General features: G+C 46.1%; 2 protein-coding genes across 6 annotated transcripts in view; one reads left to right on the top strand and one right to left on the bottom strand.

Annotated features, from left to right (window-relative positions):
* Window positions 1–10371, top strand: part of EFR3A (EFR3 homolog A) — a 105700-nt gene extending 95329 nt beyond the window's left edge. For all 5 annotated transcript variants that reach the window (XM_045812217.2, XM_045812213.2, XM_087864613.1 and 2 more), the window contains 3 exons: window positions 3396–3499; window positions 4021–4070; window positions 7922–10371. In XM_045812217.2, coding sequence (XP_045668173.1) covers window positions 3396–3499; window positions 4021–4070; window positions 7922–8027 — 260 coding nt within the window. In that variant the 3' untranslated portion in view covers window positions 8028–10371. The remainder of the gene's footprint in view (window positions 1–3395; window positions 3500–4020; window positions 4071–7921) is intronic.
* Window positions 10372–14727: 4356 nt separating this feature from the next.
* The window catches only part of OC90 (otoconin 90), a 29844-nt gene continuing 22260 nt past the window's right edge, over window positions 14728–22311 (bottom strand). Inside the window, exons 10-13 of the mRNA XM_087864892.1 lie at window positions 21678–21794; window positions 20434–20605; window positions 17566–17672; window positions 14728–15065 (exon numbers count right to left, since the gene is read on the bottom strand). Of these exons, the coding sequence (XP_087721018.1) occupies window positions 14728–15065; window positions 17566–17672; window positions 20434–20605; window positions 21678–21794 (734 nt within the window). The remainder of the gene's footprint in view (window positions 15066–17565; window positions 17673–20433; window positions 20606–21677; window positions 21795–22311) is intronic.

Genomic DNA, 22311 nt, shown 5'->3' with positions numbered 1-22311 from the left:
TGGCTGAGGTTGTTAGCAAGTAGGCATGATAGAGGACCATGTTAACTCTTGCTGTTTTATCGGTTAGAACATCGGGGCAGAGAAATTAACAAACTCTTCTGAGATCACATAGCTAGTAGATGGCGGTGCCAGATTTCATACCCACATTTGACTGACTGTAATCTTTTCACATTGCATGAAGTAGTACTCTGACTTTTTTCTCCTTTGGCCCTTACAGAAATAAATTTTATGATTTGCCTCTTTTTTAAAATTTTAAAATGGTTCTTTCAATTAAGTATTGATATAAATTACTGCTAGGCTAATGATACCTTGTTCTCAATTCATTTCTAACTCGTAAAGCAATAAAGGGTGGAAATTGGCTCTCATTTTTTCAGAGCTGTTAGAATAAGAAAATTAGTATCAAGGAAAGTGGAATGCTCTAGCACCCATCATGCATAAAATAAAATCTGACCTTTTTCGGCTTACTCCATTAGAGGATTTTTTAATTATGTGCTCAATGTCAAATTTACCAAAATAAAATTAATTGAATTCAGTAAGCAATTCTGAATATCCATTATATGCAAGATATTTTGAGACATTTAAAGATTAATAGGACATGTCATGGGGTATATGGCTGGCTCAGTCGGTAGAGCATGTGACTCAGGCTCAGGTTGTGAATTCCAGCCCCATGTTGGGCATGGAACCTACTTCAAAATAACAATAACAACAAGATAGGACATGTTGACAAATTTACGGTCTAGGGCAGGGGTTCTCAGTGTGTCCGTGGGCCGCTCGATAGCCTGTGGTGGTTCTTGCAAGGGATCCTTCAAGCAGAAAGTACTTTCATCATAGCATTGCATGAGAGTGTAAAGACACTGTTAGCCTTTATACTGCCTCGGTCAACATGAATGAAGGAGGCGGCAGCATCACGCTAGTCTAGCAGCGATCAGTTCCTCAGCACCACACACACACAGTTATTTTAAAATGAGATTTTATTTAGGAATGCTCTTAATATAAATTATTTTATTAAATCTCAACCCAGGGTACATGTCTTTGGGAAGTACACGTAAAGCACTTCTTTGATTGCCTTGACTTGCAAGCTGAACTAGTCAATTTTTTTTTTTTTTTAAGATTTATTTATTTTAGGAAGAGAGTGTGCACAAGTCAGGAGGTGGAGCAGAGGGAGGGAGAGAGAGGCAGAATCTCAAGCAGACTCCCCACTGAGGACGGAGCCCAACACGGGGCTCAATCCCAGGACCCTGAGATCATGACCTGAGCCAAAAAACAAGAGTCAGACACTTAACCAACTGAGCCACCCAGGCGCCCCTGAACTAGTCGATTTTTATAAGGACCATCACTTTTACTTCAAAAAGAAAGAAAAAAAAAGACTGACAGAAAATGGTATTTGGTAGGCATTTTCTGGAAAATAAATGAAATGAAGCTGTGACTTCAAGAGAAAAAACAAAACCATCCTTGCTGTATTTGCTTCTGATGATAAAATTTGCACTTTGAACAAAATTAAAATTTTGACTTTTGTCTGCCACTATGAGTTTGACAGCACGCAAATATTTAGATGCTTCTAATGAGATCAGTGGTAGTAACTACCAAATAGGATTTAAAAAATTGTGTGTCATGACACATGTCTACATGTAGAGGCCCTGCATAAATCACTGGATCAGTATTCCCCATGACCATTGCATGATGTTACACAAACATGCGTAGATAAGGATTATTCAAAGTGTTAAATAGACCAATAGATTTTACCATAACCAGTTACAAAAAGGTAGTGAGATTTCAAATTTTGTATTGCAACTAACTTTCAAGAACACTACTACTTTTCAGACTGTGTTGTAACGTCCAAGAAAAAATACCCACGGTTCTGGGAAAGGCTATTAAAATACTCTTTCCCCCAGTGCATATCTCTCGGAAGCTAGATTCTCTTTCTAGACTTCAACCAGAATAACGTACTGCAGTGGGTTGGATGCACTTGCCGATGGAATCCAGCTGCCTTCTCTTAAGCCAAGACATGGAAGAGATTTGTAGAAACATAAACAGTGTTGTTCTCCTCACTGAGTTTTTTCACTTCGGAAAGTATGGTCATTTTTTCATTAAACAAATGTTATTTATGTTAACATATAATGGCTTCATAATTTTAAAATGAATTATTTTTAAAGGAGTTCAACGTTTTTAAAGTTTCTCAGTTTTTATTGTAATATGGAAAATATCAATGGATATAACAATTTGGTTTTCTCATACCTTTCAAGGATGTAAAGGACTCTTGATACCAAAAAGCATGGCAAACAGACTTGCTGCCTGAAGGCCAAATTTTAGTTGGAAGTATCTTCAGAAATTTGGATAAGATCAGGGTATATCTGCCTTATCTTGCCCGCGTCCTCTTACTTCCCACTGCTTTTACCTGATCACATGTAAACATGTATGTGTCCTGCCTGGCCTCTGGCCTTTTGAGCTGCTTACCCTGGTCTGGTGAACAACAGAGAGGTGATCATAATTCTCTCTTAGTCATTCAGAAGGGTATAAATTCTTCAATTTTGTTAACGTGCCACAGTTTCAAAGGAAAAAATCCTTAATAATAGCCTGTTTCCTTTCTACCTGCTATTTCTGTTTCCACTTTTTAAAACTAGCTAATTATAACCTACAGTTTGTCTACCTGAAAAGCAGTCTGGGTTAAAGAACATTGAACACCGTGCATTTCATCCTATGAAATTCTCAACCAGGAAAAAACAAACAAACAAACAAAACAACCTGAAGAATTGCTGGGGGGTTGCAGTAGACCATTAACAAATAAGCCATAAATTAGGCCTATTTCCATATTCTTAAGCAGATGTACTCACTTATATCCGTAGTATCAAGACAGGCATTTATTTATTTTACTATCTCACAGACTTTGGTCAGGCCACACATCATTTTAAGATAAAAGATGTCTTTTCAAACTGGAAATAAATGCAAAAGGCTAAAACAGTAGGTTCTAAATGGCTCTGTATTTCCGCTGTGCCATTCAGTATCAAGTTCAGCAGCCTTTTAATTTAGTATCTCATGTACCAGGGCATGAATGTTCATAAAAGAATCATCTTTCAGGTGGGGCCTTGAAGTTGTTTGGCTTGCAGGATAGTTGTCATGCTACTTTTTTGGGAAGAGAGTCAAAGGTAGTCTTTGAGAAAGGATCTTGTACTGTACTAGATAGCTTTAACCCTTAGATTAAAAAACTGTTTTGCATATCTACTCTCTAGTCTTACAGACATTTCAAGGATGTTCAGTCTTTTGCTTTTTTCCTTTTAAAACTAGTTCTATAAATTACCTTTATTTTTGACTTATAGACTGTTTGCTTTTATGGTCATTGAGAAGGTTCTGTGAAAATCTGTAATCCCTTTAATGGGTCTTTCTAAACATTTATATAGATACCAGTGGAATGGAAGAACAGGAAAAGGAAAAGAGGCGTCTTGTGATAGAGAAATTCCAGAAAGCACCTTTTGAAGAAATAGCAGCACAATGTGAATCCAAAGTAAGTGAACGGTTGGTAAAGGGGATGTGGGAAGAGTTTGATTTTGTGGACATTTTTTTGGTCGTTAGTCGGTAGGTTCCACACTTTATGCAGATCCGCAGAACACAAGGTAATGTATCAGGTGGGGACTGAAAACCCTTGGTGGCCTGGCTGGGCGGCCTCGGTGATCTGTGTGTGTAATACAGGCCAAAGGGGACGGCAGCTCCCAGACTGAATGTTGAGGATTGTTGCTGCTGTGGTACTTTTTGCGCAGTGGTCTTCCGGGACTTCGCTGTGGGTATTTTGTTTTATGTGTCTCGTGGTTTCTCCCAGTGAGACTAGGAAGTGAATGAAAGAGAAACTTTACATTAAATTCCAGTGGATGGGACAGGGGGAGCCAAAACATGAAAGCGCTCCGTACCATCAGCTTCATGGTTGCCCTTACGCTTTGTCCTTTAAATTTCATTTGCATTAGTATAGGTAAGTATTTGGGAAGTAAAAAAAAAAAATCCATTCTTAAACAATTTTTTAATTCCTTGTAGGCAAATTTGCTTCATGATAGACTTGCTCAAATATTGGAACTCACCATACGGTAAGGATTTTATTACTCCAACAGCGATAAAATAACAAAAGAGAAATTGTTAAACCCCTATATAGATTTCTGGCGGAATGTGTTTAAGTAATAATAGTGCTTTTCAGTTAGGGCAAACACAAGATCACAGGGGTGCCTCTGTCTTGGTGGTCGTTCTGTTTGGACAGACCTTCATAGCATTGCTTCTCGTGTCTTCCAGTTGTCCTAGCTTTCCTTTTTAGATTGTTCCTTCCTTCCATGTAGTCCCATAAGGAAATCTGGGTAATTTGGAAGACTCACATTCTAATGAGACATTTAACCAGGTAATTTCTCATATTTAACCATTTTGACCTGCAAAACACTGCTGTTTCATATGGTTCAACCTCAGTTTTTTTCCAGGGCAAGCCCAATTCTCCCTAAGCAGATGGCTCACTTCAGTCATTAAACTTTTCCTCAGTCATATCCATTTCAGTCCTGTTGTAACTTTATGTCCCAAACATACGGCATCTAACGTAATTGGTCTTGTGGTTACATACTTGTGTCTGTTGGTGCCGAAGTAGGGAACCACAGACAGAGGGAGCGACAACGGCAGGTTCCCTCTGGGGAAAGCGCTTACGCACGTCCTTCTGCTGACCTCAGTGTGGACACTGGCCTTTGTCTGAGGGGCACAGTGGAGGAGCCATAGTTCGAAGCTGTGCTTTTGGAGTTTTTTATACATCAGTGGTATCTCTTATATTTTCAACTTGATGAGCTAGCTAAGTCTGTTTTGCTTCAAGCATAGGATTCTATAAATAGGAGAGACAGGTACATGCTGTCGTCCGCTTGCTTTCTTAGTTCAGCCTTTTTTCGGCCGTCCTATGCAAGGCATGTTTCCATCAGTACACCTCTTATTCTAGGCATTTCCCCACCATGCCTGCCACCCCCAGTTAGCTAAGAATTACTCATTTAAAAAATTTCAGAAGAGAATCAGACTATAATATGCAATACGTGATGTACCTTCGATTCAGAGAAAATTGATGGCTGTGGGCATTTATTTACTTATTTGGCGCCTGTTAATTATAGTAGTAATGGCCTGTTTTGTAATGGGTCTTATGCTACATGTTTTCTGTTGTTTTTGCTAATTCTCACCGCAGCCCTAAAAAGGTAGGTAGGTGCTATTTGTGTGTGTGTGTGTGTGTGCTTTCTAGGTAAAAAGACTTGAGGCTTTAGAGAAATAACTTATTGAAGGTCATCTGGCTACTGAGTGGAAAAATCACAATTCAAATCCATAACTCCGTTCTTAAAAGGAATGTTGCTAGGACCCACCATGTTACACTTAATCAGACTGTCACAGCTATGTGGATTGAATATTTAGAATAAGGATTATGACTAATTTTCTTTTATTGGTACTGTAAATCCTTCGAATAACATTTATTGAGCACTTACTACTAATAGCTATTATTTATTGAACACTGATGCTTTTCTAGGCACTATACTAAGTACATTATTTCATTTAATATTTTTAACAGACCTTTACAAAGGATAATGATTAATTTTACTTGGCAGGTATAGAAACAGGCACTTAGAGGTTAGGTAACTTATCCAAGGTCACCTAGTTACAAAGCAGTAGTTCTGAATAGCTTATATGATACAGAGGTTTTTGTTCTTGTTTGATGTATTTCCTCTTGCTCATTTGCCTACGCTCTAACCACCAGACAGAGGAAAGGGTTTGTTTTCTCAAGAACAGAAACAGAACAGTCTTACACTTCAGTCTCCATTGTGCTTTCATTCCCTTTGACCTTAGTGCAATAAAGAAAATGATAAATGCAAAGAAGCAGGAAAATGCAATAAGAATAAGCAGCCCCACAGATTATCCAGTTATTGGAATTAGTAGACAAGGACCTAAAAATACACACACACGTACATTAAAGAATTTAAAGGGAAATATACACGTGTTTTAGGAGAAAAGAGGAAACTACAAAAGAACCAGCTCATAAAGGAAAAACAGAGTGACAAAATGTGTGAAAGAATTTCATAGGGTGAGCCTAACCGTATATCGGACGTTCTAGAAGAATGCTCTACAGTGCTCACGAGAATATAAAATGTACACTTTGTAAAACTGTAGCAGTTTCTTACAAAGTTTAACTATGCTCTTGATCCTGTAATGCCATTTCTCAGTATTTATTTACCCAGGGAAATGAAAACTTATATTCACAGAAAGATGCGCACATGAATGTCGTAGCAGCTTTTTTATGCTTACCAAATGTCCGTCAGCAGGAGAGTGGATAGACTACAGACAAATAGTGATATTCTTACTGTAGTGAGATACTGTTCAGTAAAAAGGAATACATCTTTTTTGGCTAAAATAAAACATCTTGAGCAAAAGAAGCCAGACATAAAAGAGTGTAGCTGGTATGGACCACTCTTACAGGCTGTATATATAGGCCGTTTGTATGAGATTTAGGAACAAGCAACACTAATCGTCAGCAATAGAGATCAGAACATAGTCGGATGTGGGGATCTGGGAATAGGGAGAAATTGACTAGGGACATAAAGGAACTTTTTTTGAATGACGAACATTATTTTTATTGGGGTGTGATCACACAGGTGTATATGTTTATCGATTCTTGTCAAACAGTGTACTTAAAATCTGTGCATTTCACTCTGAAAATTATCCCTCAGTTAAAAAGGGGGGGATATTACAAATACAGGAATGGTGATTGCAAAATAATTATTAGTTGCCAGAAATAGAATAATATATCAGGAAAATAGAAACAACTGAATAGCTTAAGAACAGCTTACAGTTAGATAGTTATATGAAGTTAATATTTGTGCTACATTAATTAAATTCATCACTATATGAATGGTAATAAAAATGTATTCCCATATATTCATAACTATAAAACACTAACAAACTCCAAGAACTATGTAGACTTATATAACTGTAAATCTCTGAAATATGCATAGGAATACTTCATAAATGAAAACTCATACCATGCTTTGAAAAGAAAGTTAGTATCTTAAAGACACCAGTTCTCTGCAGATGAATCTGTAGTTTTAGTCACAAGAAATCATAAGTGATTTTTTTGGTAAGATTTTTAAACATTTGGCAAAACAAAACCCAAAACACAGGATTGAGACTCAAATAGTACAATTGTGGAAAAGCATTAGTATCATACAAAAAAAAAATTAGTTTCCCATATTGATAAGAGAAAAACATCTGAGTACAAATATAGGCAAGGGGTACTACATCTTTTGTAGATCTCTTTGTGATATGTAGCACTAGTAGTGACCCAAAAACTAAAAATAAAAATAGGAATGAATCCCCTTTTGCTTACCAGATTGGCAAAGATTAAAAAAAAAAAGAACAAGAGCACAAGTATAGTCCAATGTTAAAAGTATAAATTGCTGGTATTCTGGCAGTGTGTATCAGAGTCAAAATTGTGAGTGTGCTTTGATTAGGAAATTGTACGACTGTAAACTTAGAGACAATCAGGATAAAATGATGTGTGTATAAGAGTAGAGCTCTGAACATTATTTATAATACTGGAAAATGGAAATGAACCTGCATTTATCCACTGGATTAGATCAGTCCCAGTGTGTCCACGTGATGGACTGCCCTGCTGTCAGCAAAAAGGACAAGTATGTGAACATACGAAAGACTTTTCTGCTAGTGAAGCAGAGCAAGAATGGGTAGAGTGTAATCCTGTTCTGAAAAATCACACACACGTGTTCTTAAGTTCAGACTTAGGATCAGCTTGATAGCACGGTCATCTTTCCCCCCACATAGCCTCGTAGCTAGCCAGCACTCTGCTGTTCGCAGGGAGTTAGGAGAGTGCTCTGTGAAAGTAACAGCCTTCCAGTGTTGACTGTGGCTTGTTCTTCTCTTCCAGCCCTCCTCCCAGTCCATCAGGAACACTGACCATTACTTCTGGGCATGCCCAGTACCAGTCTGTCCCAGTCTATGAGATGAAGTTTCCAGATCTGTGTGTGTACTGAGTGGCTCATGAAGACCTAAATGGACCTAAAGCCGAAAAATATGAAGACCATAAGACCTAAAGCCGAAAAATTAAGGCCACACTGAGTTTTCAGGGTTTGCTTAATGCGTATTAACATCATTCTTGAGAATAACAGTGAGACTTCTCTTCAACCAAATGCTTGGCGCACACCACATTGGAAATGGTGGAGCCGGCCGTGATGTAGAGTACTTTAAAGATGGATTTCTGCCGTGATCATTTCTTTTGCAGTTCCTGTTGGCTTTCGAAGTTGGGCCTGTGTTGATCTCCCATTATTCCATAGTTAAACAGTGTATTTTAAACTTTTCACAAACGTGTAATTTTAAAAAATATGCCTCAGAGGGTTGAAGATGTACGAAGTGTCTACTGTATTCTTACACATCTACACAACTGCTTAGAAGTAGAATTGCTTTTGTGTTTGGTTATCTGCAAAAGCAAATACATACAAATATATTGCTAATCTTGGGGCTGCAAAACTGTTCTGTGGCTTGTCCCCATGTTTTAGATGTTGTGATCTATAATAACATGTGATAGGCATTCTTCAACTTGTTTATGGTAATAAGACATCCGTTGAGTAATATTCCTAGAATATGACCAACCCTAAAATCGCCATACTTAAAAGTGTCTAGTTCTTGTAATACTGTGTTTCCTGCCGAGAGTTTGACCATTCTACTTGAGAGAAGCTTAGAGCTTACTCTTGGCGTACCAAACTGTGCAATATTTTTTTACATCATAAGATGTATTAGTTTACAGACTATACTTTGAAATTATAGTAGTATTTTGCTGTGGCTCCATTAATTAAATCAGATCTATATTTAGTGTAGGAAAAAAAGACCTTTGAAACAGCTACTAGTTCACCTGTGAAGAGTGTGTACATTTTGAGTTCTATCAAAAGCACATTATTTACATTTTTATATTGTGCATTGTTTAAAATCATCGTGGTCAGAAAATTCTCCAAAGGGACTTTTCATTTGTAAGATTTGAACCGTTAAGTTGTGCGCATCTGTTTACGATTTGTATCACATCTGAAGAGTGCGTGTGGCTTTAGCAGTCACGCGTGCCAAGGATCGTCAGTGTGAGCTGCTGTTGATTTAAGCTCCCACGGTTACATGTGTGCTCTGCACATGTGCTCATAGGCCTGTAGTGTTTTCTTAAAATTGTGTGCTTTTTAGTGAATTCCATCACACAGCAAAAATGAAGGACTTTCTTTGCAAGTCTTATGAAATTCTCGGACATTTTGATAGAATAACCTCTTTATAATTGTATTGCCTTTTCAGATTGTTTCTTTTCACAAAGAACAATATACATATCAGAAATTGTAGCTCAAAAACTAATTCAGTTTTTATCTTTTGTTTTTGTTTGAAAACTTACAGTGACAATGGCAGGTTGTAAGTTTGTGTTTATGATTTTTGGGCACCTGGGCAAGAAACAGAAAAAAGTCAGGAAGTGACAAAAGAATAAACAGACCCCAGATTGTTTTAATAAACTGAAGCACAGCGTCTTGAAACATCTTTGAAAAGATCCTAGTCATTTAAACCCGTAAAATGATACCCAGCCCTCCTGGGCGGTGTGTTAAATGTAGGTAAAAAGGACACTGTTTTCAGAATAATAGTGCAGGCGTTGAATGGCCTTGCAGCTGTCACTGTAGCTTTGCCTCTTGATTGGGTAAAATGTGTCGTCACATAACAGGCCAGGTTTTCTGTTTTTTATTTCCCTTTTTTTCTTCTGTATTTTTTAAGAAGTGTATTAATTTTTGTGCATTTAAAAAAATCTAAGCAGGGGGACATGCAAAAACAATCATCATCCACTTGGATGTCATTTTACAGATTAACACTGTGTGCTTTTGTATGAAAAATATATATAATTTAATAGTATAAGTAAAGGAGATCTATATTCGTTTGCACTCATGCAAAACAGACTTTACAAAATTTCATGTGTCTCTGTGGTTTAAAAAAATGCATGTATTGCACGTAAAGGAAAACCATTTGAATTAATGTTTATCACACCTTTCTCAGTCTGTTTGTAAACTGTTGCTGTGGGGTTTGTGGGGTTTTTTTTCTTGTTGTTTTTAAATCACAGTAGACTTATATATATTCTAGATGACTGAACTGGTCTTTTAATAGTGATTCCGAAGAAGTGGGTCTTTTCTTTGGTTTGTCCCTTTCCAAGAGATCTCAAGACACCCTGCCGGGTAATGGGCGTGTGTCCTGTATTATAGCCAGTTTGGAGACTGAAAGTTTAGGATTTATTGAAGTTCCCCGTATGGCTATATTTTTGTAGATATTTAAAACTCTTAATAAACTGTTAATCATTCTCTTTTTGCTGTATGCACCTGCTTCGTTTTTGCACTATGCACTCCGAATAGTGAGCACGTAAACATTTCTTATATTTGTGTTGACTCTGCTTCTGTGGAGTTTGCCATTGGCGTTCACCTGAATATACAGACGCGCACACAACACAAACACCGCTTAATTCAGCTCCTGAACGTGTTCTCTTTCAGAATAATACCACCCTGTACCAGCAATTAACATGTCTCTTCCTCCCATCTGAAAAGGGAACCCGTTTGTCTTAGTCATGCCAATATATGTAATAAATGTAACTGAGTTTTTTTGAAATGTAAAAATTCACTTTACAACTCATATGTAAGCAATAAAACCGAATCGAATTACTTCTGGATACGTAGGTATTGATAATAGCTACTACATTTACTAAATTAAGTTTGTTTAATATTTTGCTTTAGTTAAAAATGAAGAGCTTTAGTAAAAACCAGGTTGCCAGGCGGATGCACCCTCACCGCCGCGGCGGAGTCAGAACCGCAGCCGCCGGTCATGACGAGGGGCAGCGAAGGCGGAGCTCTTCCTGGGCGCTGGCGAGGCGCAGTTGCCGGCTCTGCGTCAGTGTTTATGTTTGCATCTCAGCGCGCTCTCCTTGTTCTGTAACTTATACAAAGCCTCTAAGAAAAAATAAATAGCGGCTCTAGTTCCCTCGGCCACCCTGGTTTGCTTATCCACCTCCGGGGAGCTGCGGTGTAGAGGGACCGGTCTGTATCACGTGCTGCGTCGCTTTCCAGCCGTAACTGGTCGGATCCTGCCAGCTGTTCTGGTAAGTACTGATTTCAAGCACCAAGTTCATGTGAATGAAAAAGCAGAGCCCAGATAGAGCATCCAGCGCCCCCTCCTCCTCCTGCGATAAACTTTGCCTTTTCCTTGCGCTGTGAGCCGCAGGCTCTGCTTTAGGAGAACTTGGGCTAAGGCAAAGGCTTACACACGGGGATTGTTCTGGGCTGCGATCCCGGCAAACCTGGCCGGGGCCTGGAACTGTGGAATGCAAGGAGAAAAGGCTCATTAAGAGGATTTATGGAGGAATTGCCCATCACTGTAGGTGACTGCTGGATGTTCTCACAAGGAGGTTCGTGGCCTGTTGGCAGCACCCCCCCCCCCTCCGCCGCCATTTCTGGATTGTGTGTGCCCCATGCTTTCTTGTCAGGGAAGTCCTGTGAGAACGCAAGAAGAACGGAAGTTCGGAAGGCAGACATTGTCAGATCCCACCTCTGTGAATGAGGCAGGTCGAAGCCCGTGTGCAGCTGGTTGGCACAGCAGCGTGTGGAGTAAGAGGCAGGCGTTGGATGATGTCGAGTCAGGTAAACAGTGCCCAGCAGAGCACCGTCTAGTTTGGCGTTTAAGCACCCGACTAAAGCTGGGGGCATCAGGTGGACAATTTCACGCTTCCCCCATGCTGCTTCATGAGTCGAGGGGTTTTTAAAGATGGGAGATTTTAGGGCATGTTTGCATGCTGGTTAGATTGATACAGAAGAGGAATAAATTGGTTAAAAAAGGAAATATTGGGGCGCCTGGGTGGCTCCGTTAGTTAAGCGTCTGACTCTTGATTGCAGCTCAGGTCATGACTCAGGGTCATGAGATCAAGCCCCACATTAGGCTCTGCACTGGGCGTGGAGCCTGCTTAAGATTCTCTCTCTCCCTCTGCACCCCCCCACCCCCGCGACACAAGTGCACACTCTCTCTCTCTCTCTCAAAAAGAAAAGGAAATATTGACAGGAGTCAAGCACTGAGAAGGCAGTAGCGCATTATACACAGAGCCTGGGTGGAGGGATTGACCTTGGATCTGAACAAGGAACACTTAGTTCATTGTAACAAGAGGGAATAGAGAGACTGCAGGTCACTTTGTAGCTTTGGCAGCAGGAAGAGGAGGGCATTGCCATTGGAAACCTTCCATTTTCTCAGTGGAATATCAGCTGAGACCATTGTTGCCCGACAGTTCTCCCCGTGTCTGTGCATGTCATGTGAGCATGCAGGCGCCCACAGCCTTCATTCTGGGCTATCTCCTCACTGTCTTCTGGCCAGCAGACTCTGCTTGGAGCCAAGGGCAGACCTTCTATAAAGATAAGGTCTTTATCATCCTGTATAAAGATGATGTGTTTCCGGCCGGGGGCCTGGGTGGCTCAGTCATTTAAGCGTCCAACTCTTGATCTCAGGGTCATGAGTGCAAGCCCTGCGTTGGGCTCCACACCCAGTGTGGAGCCTGCTTTGAAAAAAAAAATGTGTTCTGGGCTAACAGTCAGTGTGTAATTTCGGGTCCCTGAACACGGTTCTCCTGTGTAGGGAAGGCCGCCTTCTGTGGAGGTGTCCCTCGGCCTCTGCCGTGCCTCGGGGCTTGAGGGACCAGCACAAATGCTGATACTCTGGCTACTGCCATTGCCGTAGACAATAAAGCCCTTGGTCTCTGACCCGGGGTGTCTCGTGTGCTCTGCCAACATCCGTAAGTGCAGACAAATTTACAAGTTGAGAGAAAGGTGAGATCTCAGACCCTTCACGGTCCTACAGAGTTGCGGGCTGAGTGCAAGGGGGTGTGGGCGGTCTGACGAGGGGAGATAAAGCACCAGAGAGCAGAAAAATCCACTTTAAGAAGGGGTTTTCTGGGTGGGAACCAGAGCGAAGTGGGTCAGCTGCCCCAGGTGATGGTGTGGAGAAGGCCCGGTCACCACGCAGGTGGCCAGCCTGGCACTGGGACCGCCCGTGGGAGTGGACCGTTGGGACCCAGCTTGGGGCTGAAGGAAGGAGCTGGCCAGCCATGCCTCCGTCGCAGCCAGTGCCCCTCTGCCACCCGATGCCCGCTGGCTGACTGGGCCGCCAGCACCTGCGTTTCGTTGCCTGAAGGCTTCCTCCGCCAGGGAGCGGGCTTGGCTCCCGCGTGCCGCAGGCCAGAAGGCCATGTCCCCTCCCCGGGCGTAGAGGCTGATGTGACGGAAGCTGATGTCCCCCGCGCGCTCTCCTCTCGGTGTGTAGTGGGTTCTCGTTGTGACCGGCTTGGTAAGGCCCCCGTCACTGGCTACCTCTCCTGTCCTAGTTCTTTGGTCTCCACGCACGCTTTACCTCGCGTGCCAGCGAGACCTCTGGGCGAACCCCAATTTCGGCGGTTAGTTAAGGTCACCTGGTAAAGAAGGTACCCATGTGCTGGACTCATCAAAAGGTGCTCATCACGGGGTGCCTGGGTGGCTCAGCCAGGGAAGCGTCTGCCTTTGGCTCAGGTCATGTTCCTGGGGTCCTGGGATCGAGCCCCGTGTCGGGTTCCCTGCTCCGCAGGGAGCCTGCTTCTCCCACTCCCTCCCCCTGCTCGGTCTCACTCTCTCTCTTTCTCAAATAAATAAATGAGAAATCTTAAAAAAAAAAAAAAGTGCTCATCACACGAATCCCTTGGAGGGCAGGGAAGGATGTCTGCTATGGGCTTGGCACCATGACCTTTAATTTCTTAACCTTGTTGCCAACTTGGGATTATTTCCCTGCCATGAGAAGGTCAGGGACGCTGAACCCTAGCAGCTCTGTTTTCCCGTGTGTCTGAGGAGCAGGCAGGGACGCTCACCTTCTTACTAGCAGACACGTGACTTACGGGGATGGAGAACCAGGGATGTGATGTGAACCAAGGAGTTTGTGTTCCCATCGAATATGGAGGAGGATTCTGGTAACACACTACCTTCTGCCTGGTACCCAGGGGCATCTCTAATGGGTCAGTGAGTGGCTGGATGGAAGGATGGATATAATTTCAGGTTTTTACAATTACCATGATATGAACCTGCCTCTGTCAGCACGGGCATTTACACCCCAAAACTTCTAGCCCCTGGAATAAACCATATTAAAAAAAAAAAAAAAAAGATGAGGACCTAAGGTAAGAGTGAGCCGAAATTCTTCGTGGTGGTGGCAGCCGTGGCACGTGGCCATTCAGAATAACTCGAATGGCTGGGGTGTTTTGAGGGGCAGAAGAGCTGTCGTTTCAGTCCTTGGCACATATCCTCGGGTTACTGGTGTCCCACAGGTGAGCTCATAAGATTGATTAAATATACTCTTCTTTTTTATTATTCTAATAGAAGAAAAATAGCTTTCAGTGATGAGGGAGTGGAGAGAAGTTTTGGCTCCCTGGCTCTGTCACCTTATGTCTGACATCCCCTCGCACTTGTATCTACAGCATTTCTTCAAAACAGAACCAAAACGAACACCGGCTGGAGTATTTATTGCTCTCCCAGGGCGCACTGAAGAAGTACAGAGACATTCCCACGCGAGCTGACATGCATCCCAATGCACGGGGCTCGCCCGCTCTTGTGCCTTTGAGCCCCTGCTGAGCACAGGGGAGGACAGAGACGGAGGCGCAGAGAGGACAGCAATGGGAAGAACCTAGTGCGGGGGATGCTTGTTGCTTTCTCCAGGGGTCTCTCTGGGGCCATGTTGTCGCCTGGTCCCCACAGGACCAAGTGACTTCCCCAGAAATCTTCTGGTTCTCCTCGGGCCCTCTGTGCGGGGCATGGCCTCCTCGCTGTTCTCCTCAGAGCTGGAGCTAAGGGAGGAAGCCGCAGGCCCCCCAGGCATGCTGTCCTCGCAGGACAGCTGGTGGCCCTGGCACTCTTGTGTGCCCGATGACTTGAGGCTTTGGTTAAAGAAGGCAGAGGCCATGCACTCAGCCGCCGTCTGGTCACAGGCGCAAAGCAGCTTCGCACACAGGCTCTGCCCCACACCTTAGAGGGCAAGAACAGAGTAGCGGACATGTGACGTAGGATGGCACGTGACCAGCCTGGCTGCCCCTTCAGCCCTGTCCCCCCACCCACCATCCTATAACCTTGTGACGTCCAGCATCCGTGATCTCCCTGCTGGGAATATTCTCCCTTCTCCTCCTGGTGAACTCATGCCTGTTCGTCCAGACTGCCCTTGGCATGCCCCCTCCTCCAGAAAAGCTTCTCTGAGCCCCCAGGGTAAAGGGAACCTCTCCCCGTGGGCTCCCATCAGATCCCACCCATGGCTCCTATCCCAGCAGGTGGCGTGTTAATGACATTGTGCATGAATCTGTGTCTGTCTATCTTTCCCTCTTGCTGGACGGAGAACCTTGCCGGCAGAGCCCACGTGTTAATCCTTGACCCCTATTTCCTGAGTTGGCACTTGGAAAATATTTGTTGGGCAGAGCTGTTAAACAGCTTACTTCTCTGGGCCAGACCTTCCCCGTTTGTCAGATGGAAGTGGTTCTCATCCAGTCTATTTTAACCTTGCCGGGTAAATTATAGGATGCCTGGTTAAATGTGAATTTCAGATAAATATGTTCATATAAGGATGTCCATTTGGGACATACTTAGACTACACAGTTACTTGTTGTTTATCTGAAATTCAAGTTAATGCATTTTTATTTGCTAGATCTGGCAACCCTGCCCGATTTCTTGAATGTTTGAGTTGCATGCAGTGGGGGTGGGGATGGATATCATCAGACTCAGATGAAGTCATGTGTTTGAAGGTACTTAGATACGCCTCCTGCAAGTATTATTCTCACCTGTAGTTTTCAGTGGAGCTAAAGATGTATTTGTTCTCACTTTTTTCCATCTGAACCTACCATGAAGTGTTCATCAGCCAGACTTTTTCTCCACACGCAGACCCTCTAAATTTCCTAGACTGGCCTCCACACCAGCCCCAACACGAGGAAGCAGAAGGAGGAGGGGCCAGAGTGGACACACACAGGGACCTGCTCCCCCGAGCGATTCTGGGCCTCGTGTCTGGACGGCGCGGAGCAGGCTCTGCCCTCAATTCTCATGACCCAGCCCTGCGTCTGGTGCAGGACACTGCTCCGAGCTCACAGAGGGCTGACCTGGGTCCCTGGAGCCCCACAGGCGTTCAGACCCCCAGTGCCGTGCTCCTGGCTTCCGTGAGGCTGCAGGGATAGGGAAGGAGCCTTCTTCAGCTGAGCAGGTGGGACCCCGCGGCACAATGACATCGAACGATGACAATAACCTACCCTGTCACTCATGGTTCTAAACCCACCCCAGCTCCTTGTGCCCCGACGGGACAAACTGTCTAGCTCCCCACCTTCCCTGGCACCGCAGCCGTTCCCACCCCCACTTTCTGTTCCTGCACTGCCAGGAATTGCCCAAGTGCCACGACTTTGCTCTTTCCCCTTCTCCTGGAACATCCATACCGAGTGTGGCTGACTGGGAGCCTGACAACCTCTTACAAGATCCCTCCACACCCTCTCTTCTGACTCTGCTCAGTTCTCCCGCCCCTGGGCCCTGCTGTGTGGGCTCAGACTCCCTCCGCGGCTCCCGGAGCCCCTGCACTCCAGTGAGCACCTTCCGGGGGACTTGAGGCAGGGATCGTGCCTGTCCAGTGCCTTCCTCGTCCCCAGGAAAGGTGTATGGGATAGATAACTGAGTGCAGGAGCTGCGAGTGGCACGTGAGCATGGGGTTCCCGGGATGCGACAGGTGCGCGTGGTCCTACACGCAAGGAGGCAGGGAGGTCCCTGCCACTGCTGACGGAGGGCAGAGGAAGGACAGGGGCCTCCCTGGAGGAAACACAAGGATGGGAACAAGCCCTCATGGGGCTCTCATGACATGCTCCAGGGAGCAGGGCCTTTAAACTGCAAAGGTGGACGCGGAAAGCAGGCCCCAGAGGCTCCAGGAGAGGGAGGACGGGGGCTGCAAGTCCACTGCCTTCAGCCAGAGCGCTCCCGTTCCGTGGGGCTCCTTGGGAGGTCTCACTCGGGAAAGGCTTCTGCTTCTCAGGAGGAGAACAAAATGCCACGAGAGCCCCCAGCTCGAGGACTGGGTTCTGGGTCTGAGGCAACGTGGTTTTCCAGGCTCCACTCCCACTCCCACCACCAGCTTCTTTCTACGGTGTGACCTTGGCCTCGGCCACCTCCTCCGTAAAGGGAGAACCTGGTGCTTCGCACAGGATTGTTGGGGGTTAACGCTGTTAATCCGTCTAGAGAGCTTCGGCCGGCACATGGCAGGCACCCCGTAAGCGTGGTTTCTGTTGTTCCAGGTCTACTCCTACCCAGCTCTGACTTTTGGCAGCTGACTTAGCCTCTTGAACTTCTGTGCCCTCAGCAGGATCGGGTAGTAAGTGTGCCTCACGGTTAAGAAGAGTATGAAATCACATTATAGACGAAAACGTGTTTGGGAAAGCATCGGGAGGCCTGAGCCGTATGTGATGCTGACCTGAGTGAAGGCATAGCTCCCTGAATAGCCCACAGCACTTACACTTGGCCGTACCATCCACGCACTCCACCGGTGAGCGAGGAAGCCTCTCGAGCAGGCAGCCCAGCCGCCTCACGTGCTCCAGGCAGCAGTGGTGGGATAAACAGCACCTAAGACCAAGGAAAACCCAGCTGTGCCAGGAACTCCTTCAAGGCTAGCTTCTCCCATAATCCCTGTAGCAGTGAGAGAAGCCAAAGCCTCCTTTCGAACACACATAGGGTCTCCATGTATGGTTGTTTAGGTTGTGCACTGCACAAGGATGCCACATCTAAAACCGTGTCAGTCACACTGTAAGAATACAAAAAAAAAAAACTTTTTTTGTATTCTTATTAGCACTTTGTTGACTGCAAAGATGAATGATTTGCATATTTATGACAGCAATTTGCCAACAGATGGAAATAGTCTTGAGGAAGGGGTGCCGTTTTTAGTTTACACAAAGATGCCATAGGGACTAGCAGTGACCCCGCTTCCTCCAACCTTTTACCTAATAGAACAGTTAATCCCACATCCATAGGGCACCCCTTTGGACCCCAGCCTTGAAAGAGAGCAATGATCTTGAGCATAAATAAAGAACAGCATCAAGAAAAGCGTCCTGCATGGAGCAAAGCCTCAGTAACCATATGGGAATGAATCGGTGTCTAGACACCCCTGCCCCCTAATCGGGCCTGATAAAGCCTCATGGTCTCCAGTGTCCCCCAGCCACATGGACATCCAGAGGAATCTTGTGACGGCTCCAGCCCAGAGAAGCTGCCACTCGCCCCATCCTCAAAGAGCTCTCACGTGGCGTCAGAGGCCGCAGCCACAGCAGGGCTCCAGCACAGCTGCCTTTGAGTAGAGCTTGTGCTCAGCCAAGTATCCCTTCCCCCGTGGCCAGCAGTCGGGGGAGCACCCCCACCGTGCCCGCCACAGCGGCCGGCGGCTGGAGGTCCATGTCGGTTACGAATGGCAGCCCCGCTCAGTGGAGCCACACTGGTGCGTGCACCTGCCTGGGGCGGGTGGTGGTGGGTAGCTAAGATCATAGTTCAAATCTAAAGTCAGCGAGTGAATCAGAAATCACCCGAGATCAAAATACCCTTAGAAGTCACGCGGATCGCCCCGAATGTAAAGTATACATGGTTTTGAAAAGACACCCTTGCAGGAAAGGAGATCCATTTGAGTAACTCTTCCTTGGTCAAGGCGATGGCTTTGTTTTAATTTCTTCCCCGTGGAAGTCAGGGAAGCCATATGGTAACTTAATTGCCTGCTGGTCAAATCTCACGTTTTTGTGAAATATGGCCAGCGGTCAGGAGCAACCGCCCTGCCTTTCCATGGGGTTGAACAGGACACGGTGACGTCTGCCTAGACTTTTACCCCTTGCTTTGTCGCACTGAGTGCTGTGGCCTCAGGAGCAATATCTACACGGTTCTCTGTCTCAGAGAGTGGAGCCCACGCTGTCGAATTTCCTAATGTAGACACGCTTATGATTCCGCAGTGTGGTATACACTCTGCAAGAACAGACACGTCTTCAGTGTCACCCCGTGGGAGGTAAGTTTTGAAGATGGGCTGTGTAGCAGAGCCCCTAGCTCCCTCCCCACTGGATGCCCTGCGGAGCTTGGATGGTATGTTCCGGATGGCCGTGAGCGGCAAGGGGAGAAAGGCCAAGGAGGCAGGTGGCCTGGGGAGTGACACAGCCGGCCAGACAGCATCTGACCTGCAGGTGACATGCCCCATGTGCCTGCCGTCAAAGCAGCCTGTGTATTAATAACCCTGGGCCTTGACTTTTCCCTGTCTCCAGTATCTACTTGAGCTGTTCATTTTCCTTCAGCAACCCCACCAGCCCAAGGGTCCTATGCCTTTTGAGCACAGAGCCCGCTGGCCAGAGGCCGTGACAGTCCCCATATGCGGTCAGGCTTTACGCCTTGTCAACTCTACCCTTGGAATATTCCTGCAGCTCATGTCTAGGTTGGCTCTTCCACTGTTCCCTCTGTTTTGACGACCACATTTATGGTGTTGGTGGTCTTTTCGTTGAATTGCCCATCTTCCGTACCAGGCGGCTCCTCTGGGGCGCCCGTTGTTTGTCTCCGTCTGCGTCATTCAGGTTTAACCATTTGTGTGTCCCCACCGCCTACCACAGCGCCTGGCACAGAGCAAAAGCTCAAGACAGGTGGGCTGAATGTGTACATAATAAAGGAATGGATTCACCAATGCACGAGGTCATTGAAAATTTTTCTAAGAGCGGCAGTTATAAAATTGAGCAGTTATACTTAAAAGTTATTGAGAAGATGGGGCACCTGGGTGGCTCAGTCAGTTAAGCATCCGACTCTTGGTTTGGGCTCAGGTCATGACCTCAGGGTTGTGGGATCGAGCCCTACGTCGGGCTCCACGCTGAGCACGGAGTCACCTTAGGACTCTCTCTCCTTCTCTCTCTGGCCCTCCACCAGTGCGCTGCCCCCCACCTCTCTCTCAAATAAATGAATAAATCTCTAAAACAAAGTTATTGAGAAGCTAAATTGCATGCGGCCAGCTGCAGGGCAAGTTGTCATGTTGATTGTTGCAAAACAGGCAGATTTGGGGTCTTCTGAAGGGTCTTTGCAGGTGGACTGTCTTGGGGCCGCTGGGTGAGCCACTGCGTGGTCCTTGCGGTTAGAGCTAAAGGAGCTCTGGACCCCCATATGGACAGGTCAGAATCTGTCTGGCTCTGCCCCTCTGCCACTGAGTGACCGCGGACAAGCCTGAGCCTCGGCTGCCCGTGCCAGTGAGCAGCCGCCCCGAGTGAGGCCATGCCCTCTGTGAAGCCTGAAGCCGTGCCCAGCGGAGAGCGGGGTTATCACCTCTAACGGGGGGCGGGGGGCAGCGTCAGCACAGCGGTCTTCCACCCTCACCCATCCCTACCTGTCCAGGGCATCCCTCGGATCGCCTCGTCCTTCTTGCCCACAGTAACAGCCGTAAGACTCAAATTCTTCCGGGCATCGGGATGTCAGACAAAAGAGCATCTCTCCGAGCTGAGGCATCACCTGTGTGTCGTCCCTGCTTCCCAGGTGCAGGAAGGTGAACCTGTCACAGGCTGATGAGAAACAGGGCTGTCAGGAGAGCAGGGGACGTCGGGACAGAGTTCACACGAGGAGGCAATGATCCGGATGGATACCGATCATCCGAGAAAACGCTGTGTCCTCGCCTCGCATCGCCATTCTTCTGGGAAAACTGCTATGGGCTAGTCCCCCTGTCTGGCCTCCTGTCTGGCATGAGTTGGCTTTCAGAGAGCAAGTCTTCATCGTCAGGCTTCTGTGGCTCCGCCCAGACTCCTGCTTAACCCCCCCCCGAGGGGTGGGGCGGCTGGTCAGGACTGGGGGTGCTCTTCGACCACGTGTCATTGCCAAGTAGAGTGACCCTGTCCCACTGAGGCCCCGGCAGCGCCCAGTGACCTGGGGACATCCTGGCTGTCCTCCTTGGCATCCTGACTCCATGAGGTTAACACACTCTGCTGGGGCTCCTTCAGAGCCCTTGATTTTCTGTCTCTGCCTCTGCCCTCCTGCACCCTCCTCTCCCCCTTCATCCCCTCCTCCTCTGCCTGCAGCTTTGGCTGAGCTAGGCTACGGTCCCCTGTGCAGACCCCCCGATCCCAGGCTTACTGGGAGAGGGACCCAGCCTCCCTCTCAAATGCAGCTTTCTCCATCGCTCTGCAGTGCACGCTGTGGAGGGCTGGCCTGGTACTGACAAAGCCTTCCTCCTTGGAAGGTGGCATTGCTACAAAGCTGTAGCTCCTTGCAGGTGCAGGGCCTCTGGTGGGGCCCCTGGGAGGAGGAGAGAGAAGGGGGAGGCAGTGAGAGCCCAGGTGTTTCCTTCTTTCCAACAACCTGGTGTGGACGGTGCCAAGCTCTTTCCTTGGGGGGCAATAAGAGGGTGGGATCCCTAGGCCAGTGGGCCCCTTTCCCTGGCTCCGCAGCCAAGTAGCCACAGGCAAGTTGGGTCCCCTCTGTGTCCCATGAGCTCACCTGGCAAGGGGTGGTGCCTTCTAGTCGCACTGACACGAAGAAGTCACAGTGTGACACCATGGCCTGAAGGCCTTTGTTACCGACCCATCCAGAGGATCTCAAGGCCAAGACAGGACAGACACGTCTCTACCTGCTCCCACTCACCTGTCCCAGTTGTCTCCTCTAGGCCACCTTTGATGGATGACACAGCTAAGCCCAAAGACTTCAAGCCGGCGGGGACCATGGTTACTCCTTTTGTCGAGACTACAATCTCTGCAGATCCTGGAAACGCACATTATGGCTCATATTCAACAAGGAGTTCAGGGAGAGATTTGCACATGGACACACGATCAAGCCCAAATGCAGATCTTTCAGAACAAGGTATTAGGAGAGCATCCTCAAAAGACATATCAGATAAAGGGCTGGTATCCAAAATCTATGAAGAACTTACCAAACTCAACAACCAAAAAATAAATCATCCAGTTAAGAAATGGGCAGAAGACATGAATAGGCATTTTCCCAAGGAAGACGTCCAGATGGCCAACAGACACATGAGAAGATGCTCAACATCACTCATGGAAATACAAATCAAAACCACAATGAGATACCACGGCACACCTGTCAGAATGGCTACGATCAACAACACAGGAAACAACAGATGTTGGAGAGGATGTGGAGAAAGGGGAACTTCTTATGCTGTTTGTGGGAATGCAAGCTGGTACAGCCACTCTGGAAAACAGCATGGAGGTTCCTCAAGACGTTAAAAATTGAACTAACCCATGACCCAGCAATTGCTCTA

The sequence above is a fragment of the Ursus americanus genome, chromosome 9 (assembly GCF_024610735.1).
Source record: "Ursus americanus isolate L20-20 chromosome 9, mUrsAme1.1.p, whole genome shotgun sequence".
In the NCBI taxonomy this organism is placed as follows: domain Eukaryota; kingdom Metazoa; phylum Chordata; class Mammalia; order Carnivora; family Ursidae; genus Ursus; species Ursus americanus.
The sequence above is the reverse complement of the archived record's forward strand: the minus strand, read 5'-3'. Positions and strand labels throughout refer to the sequence as shown.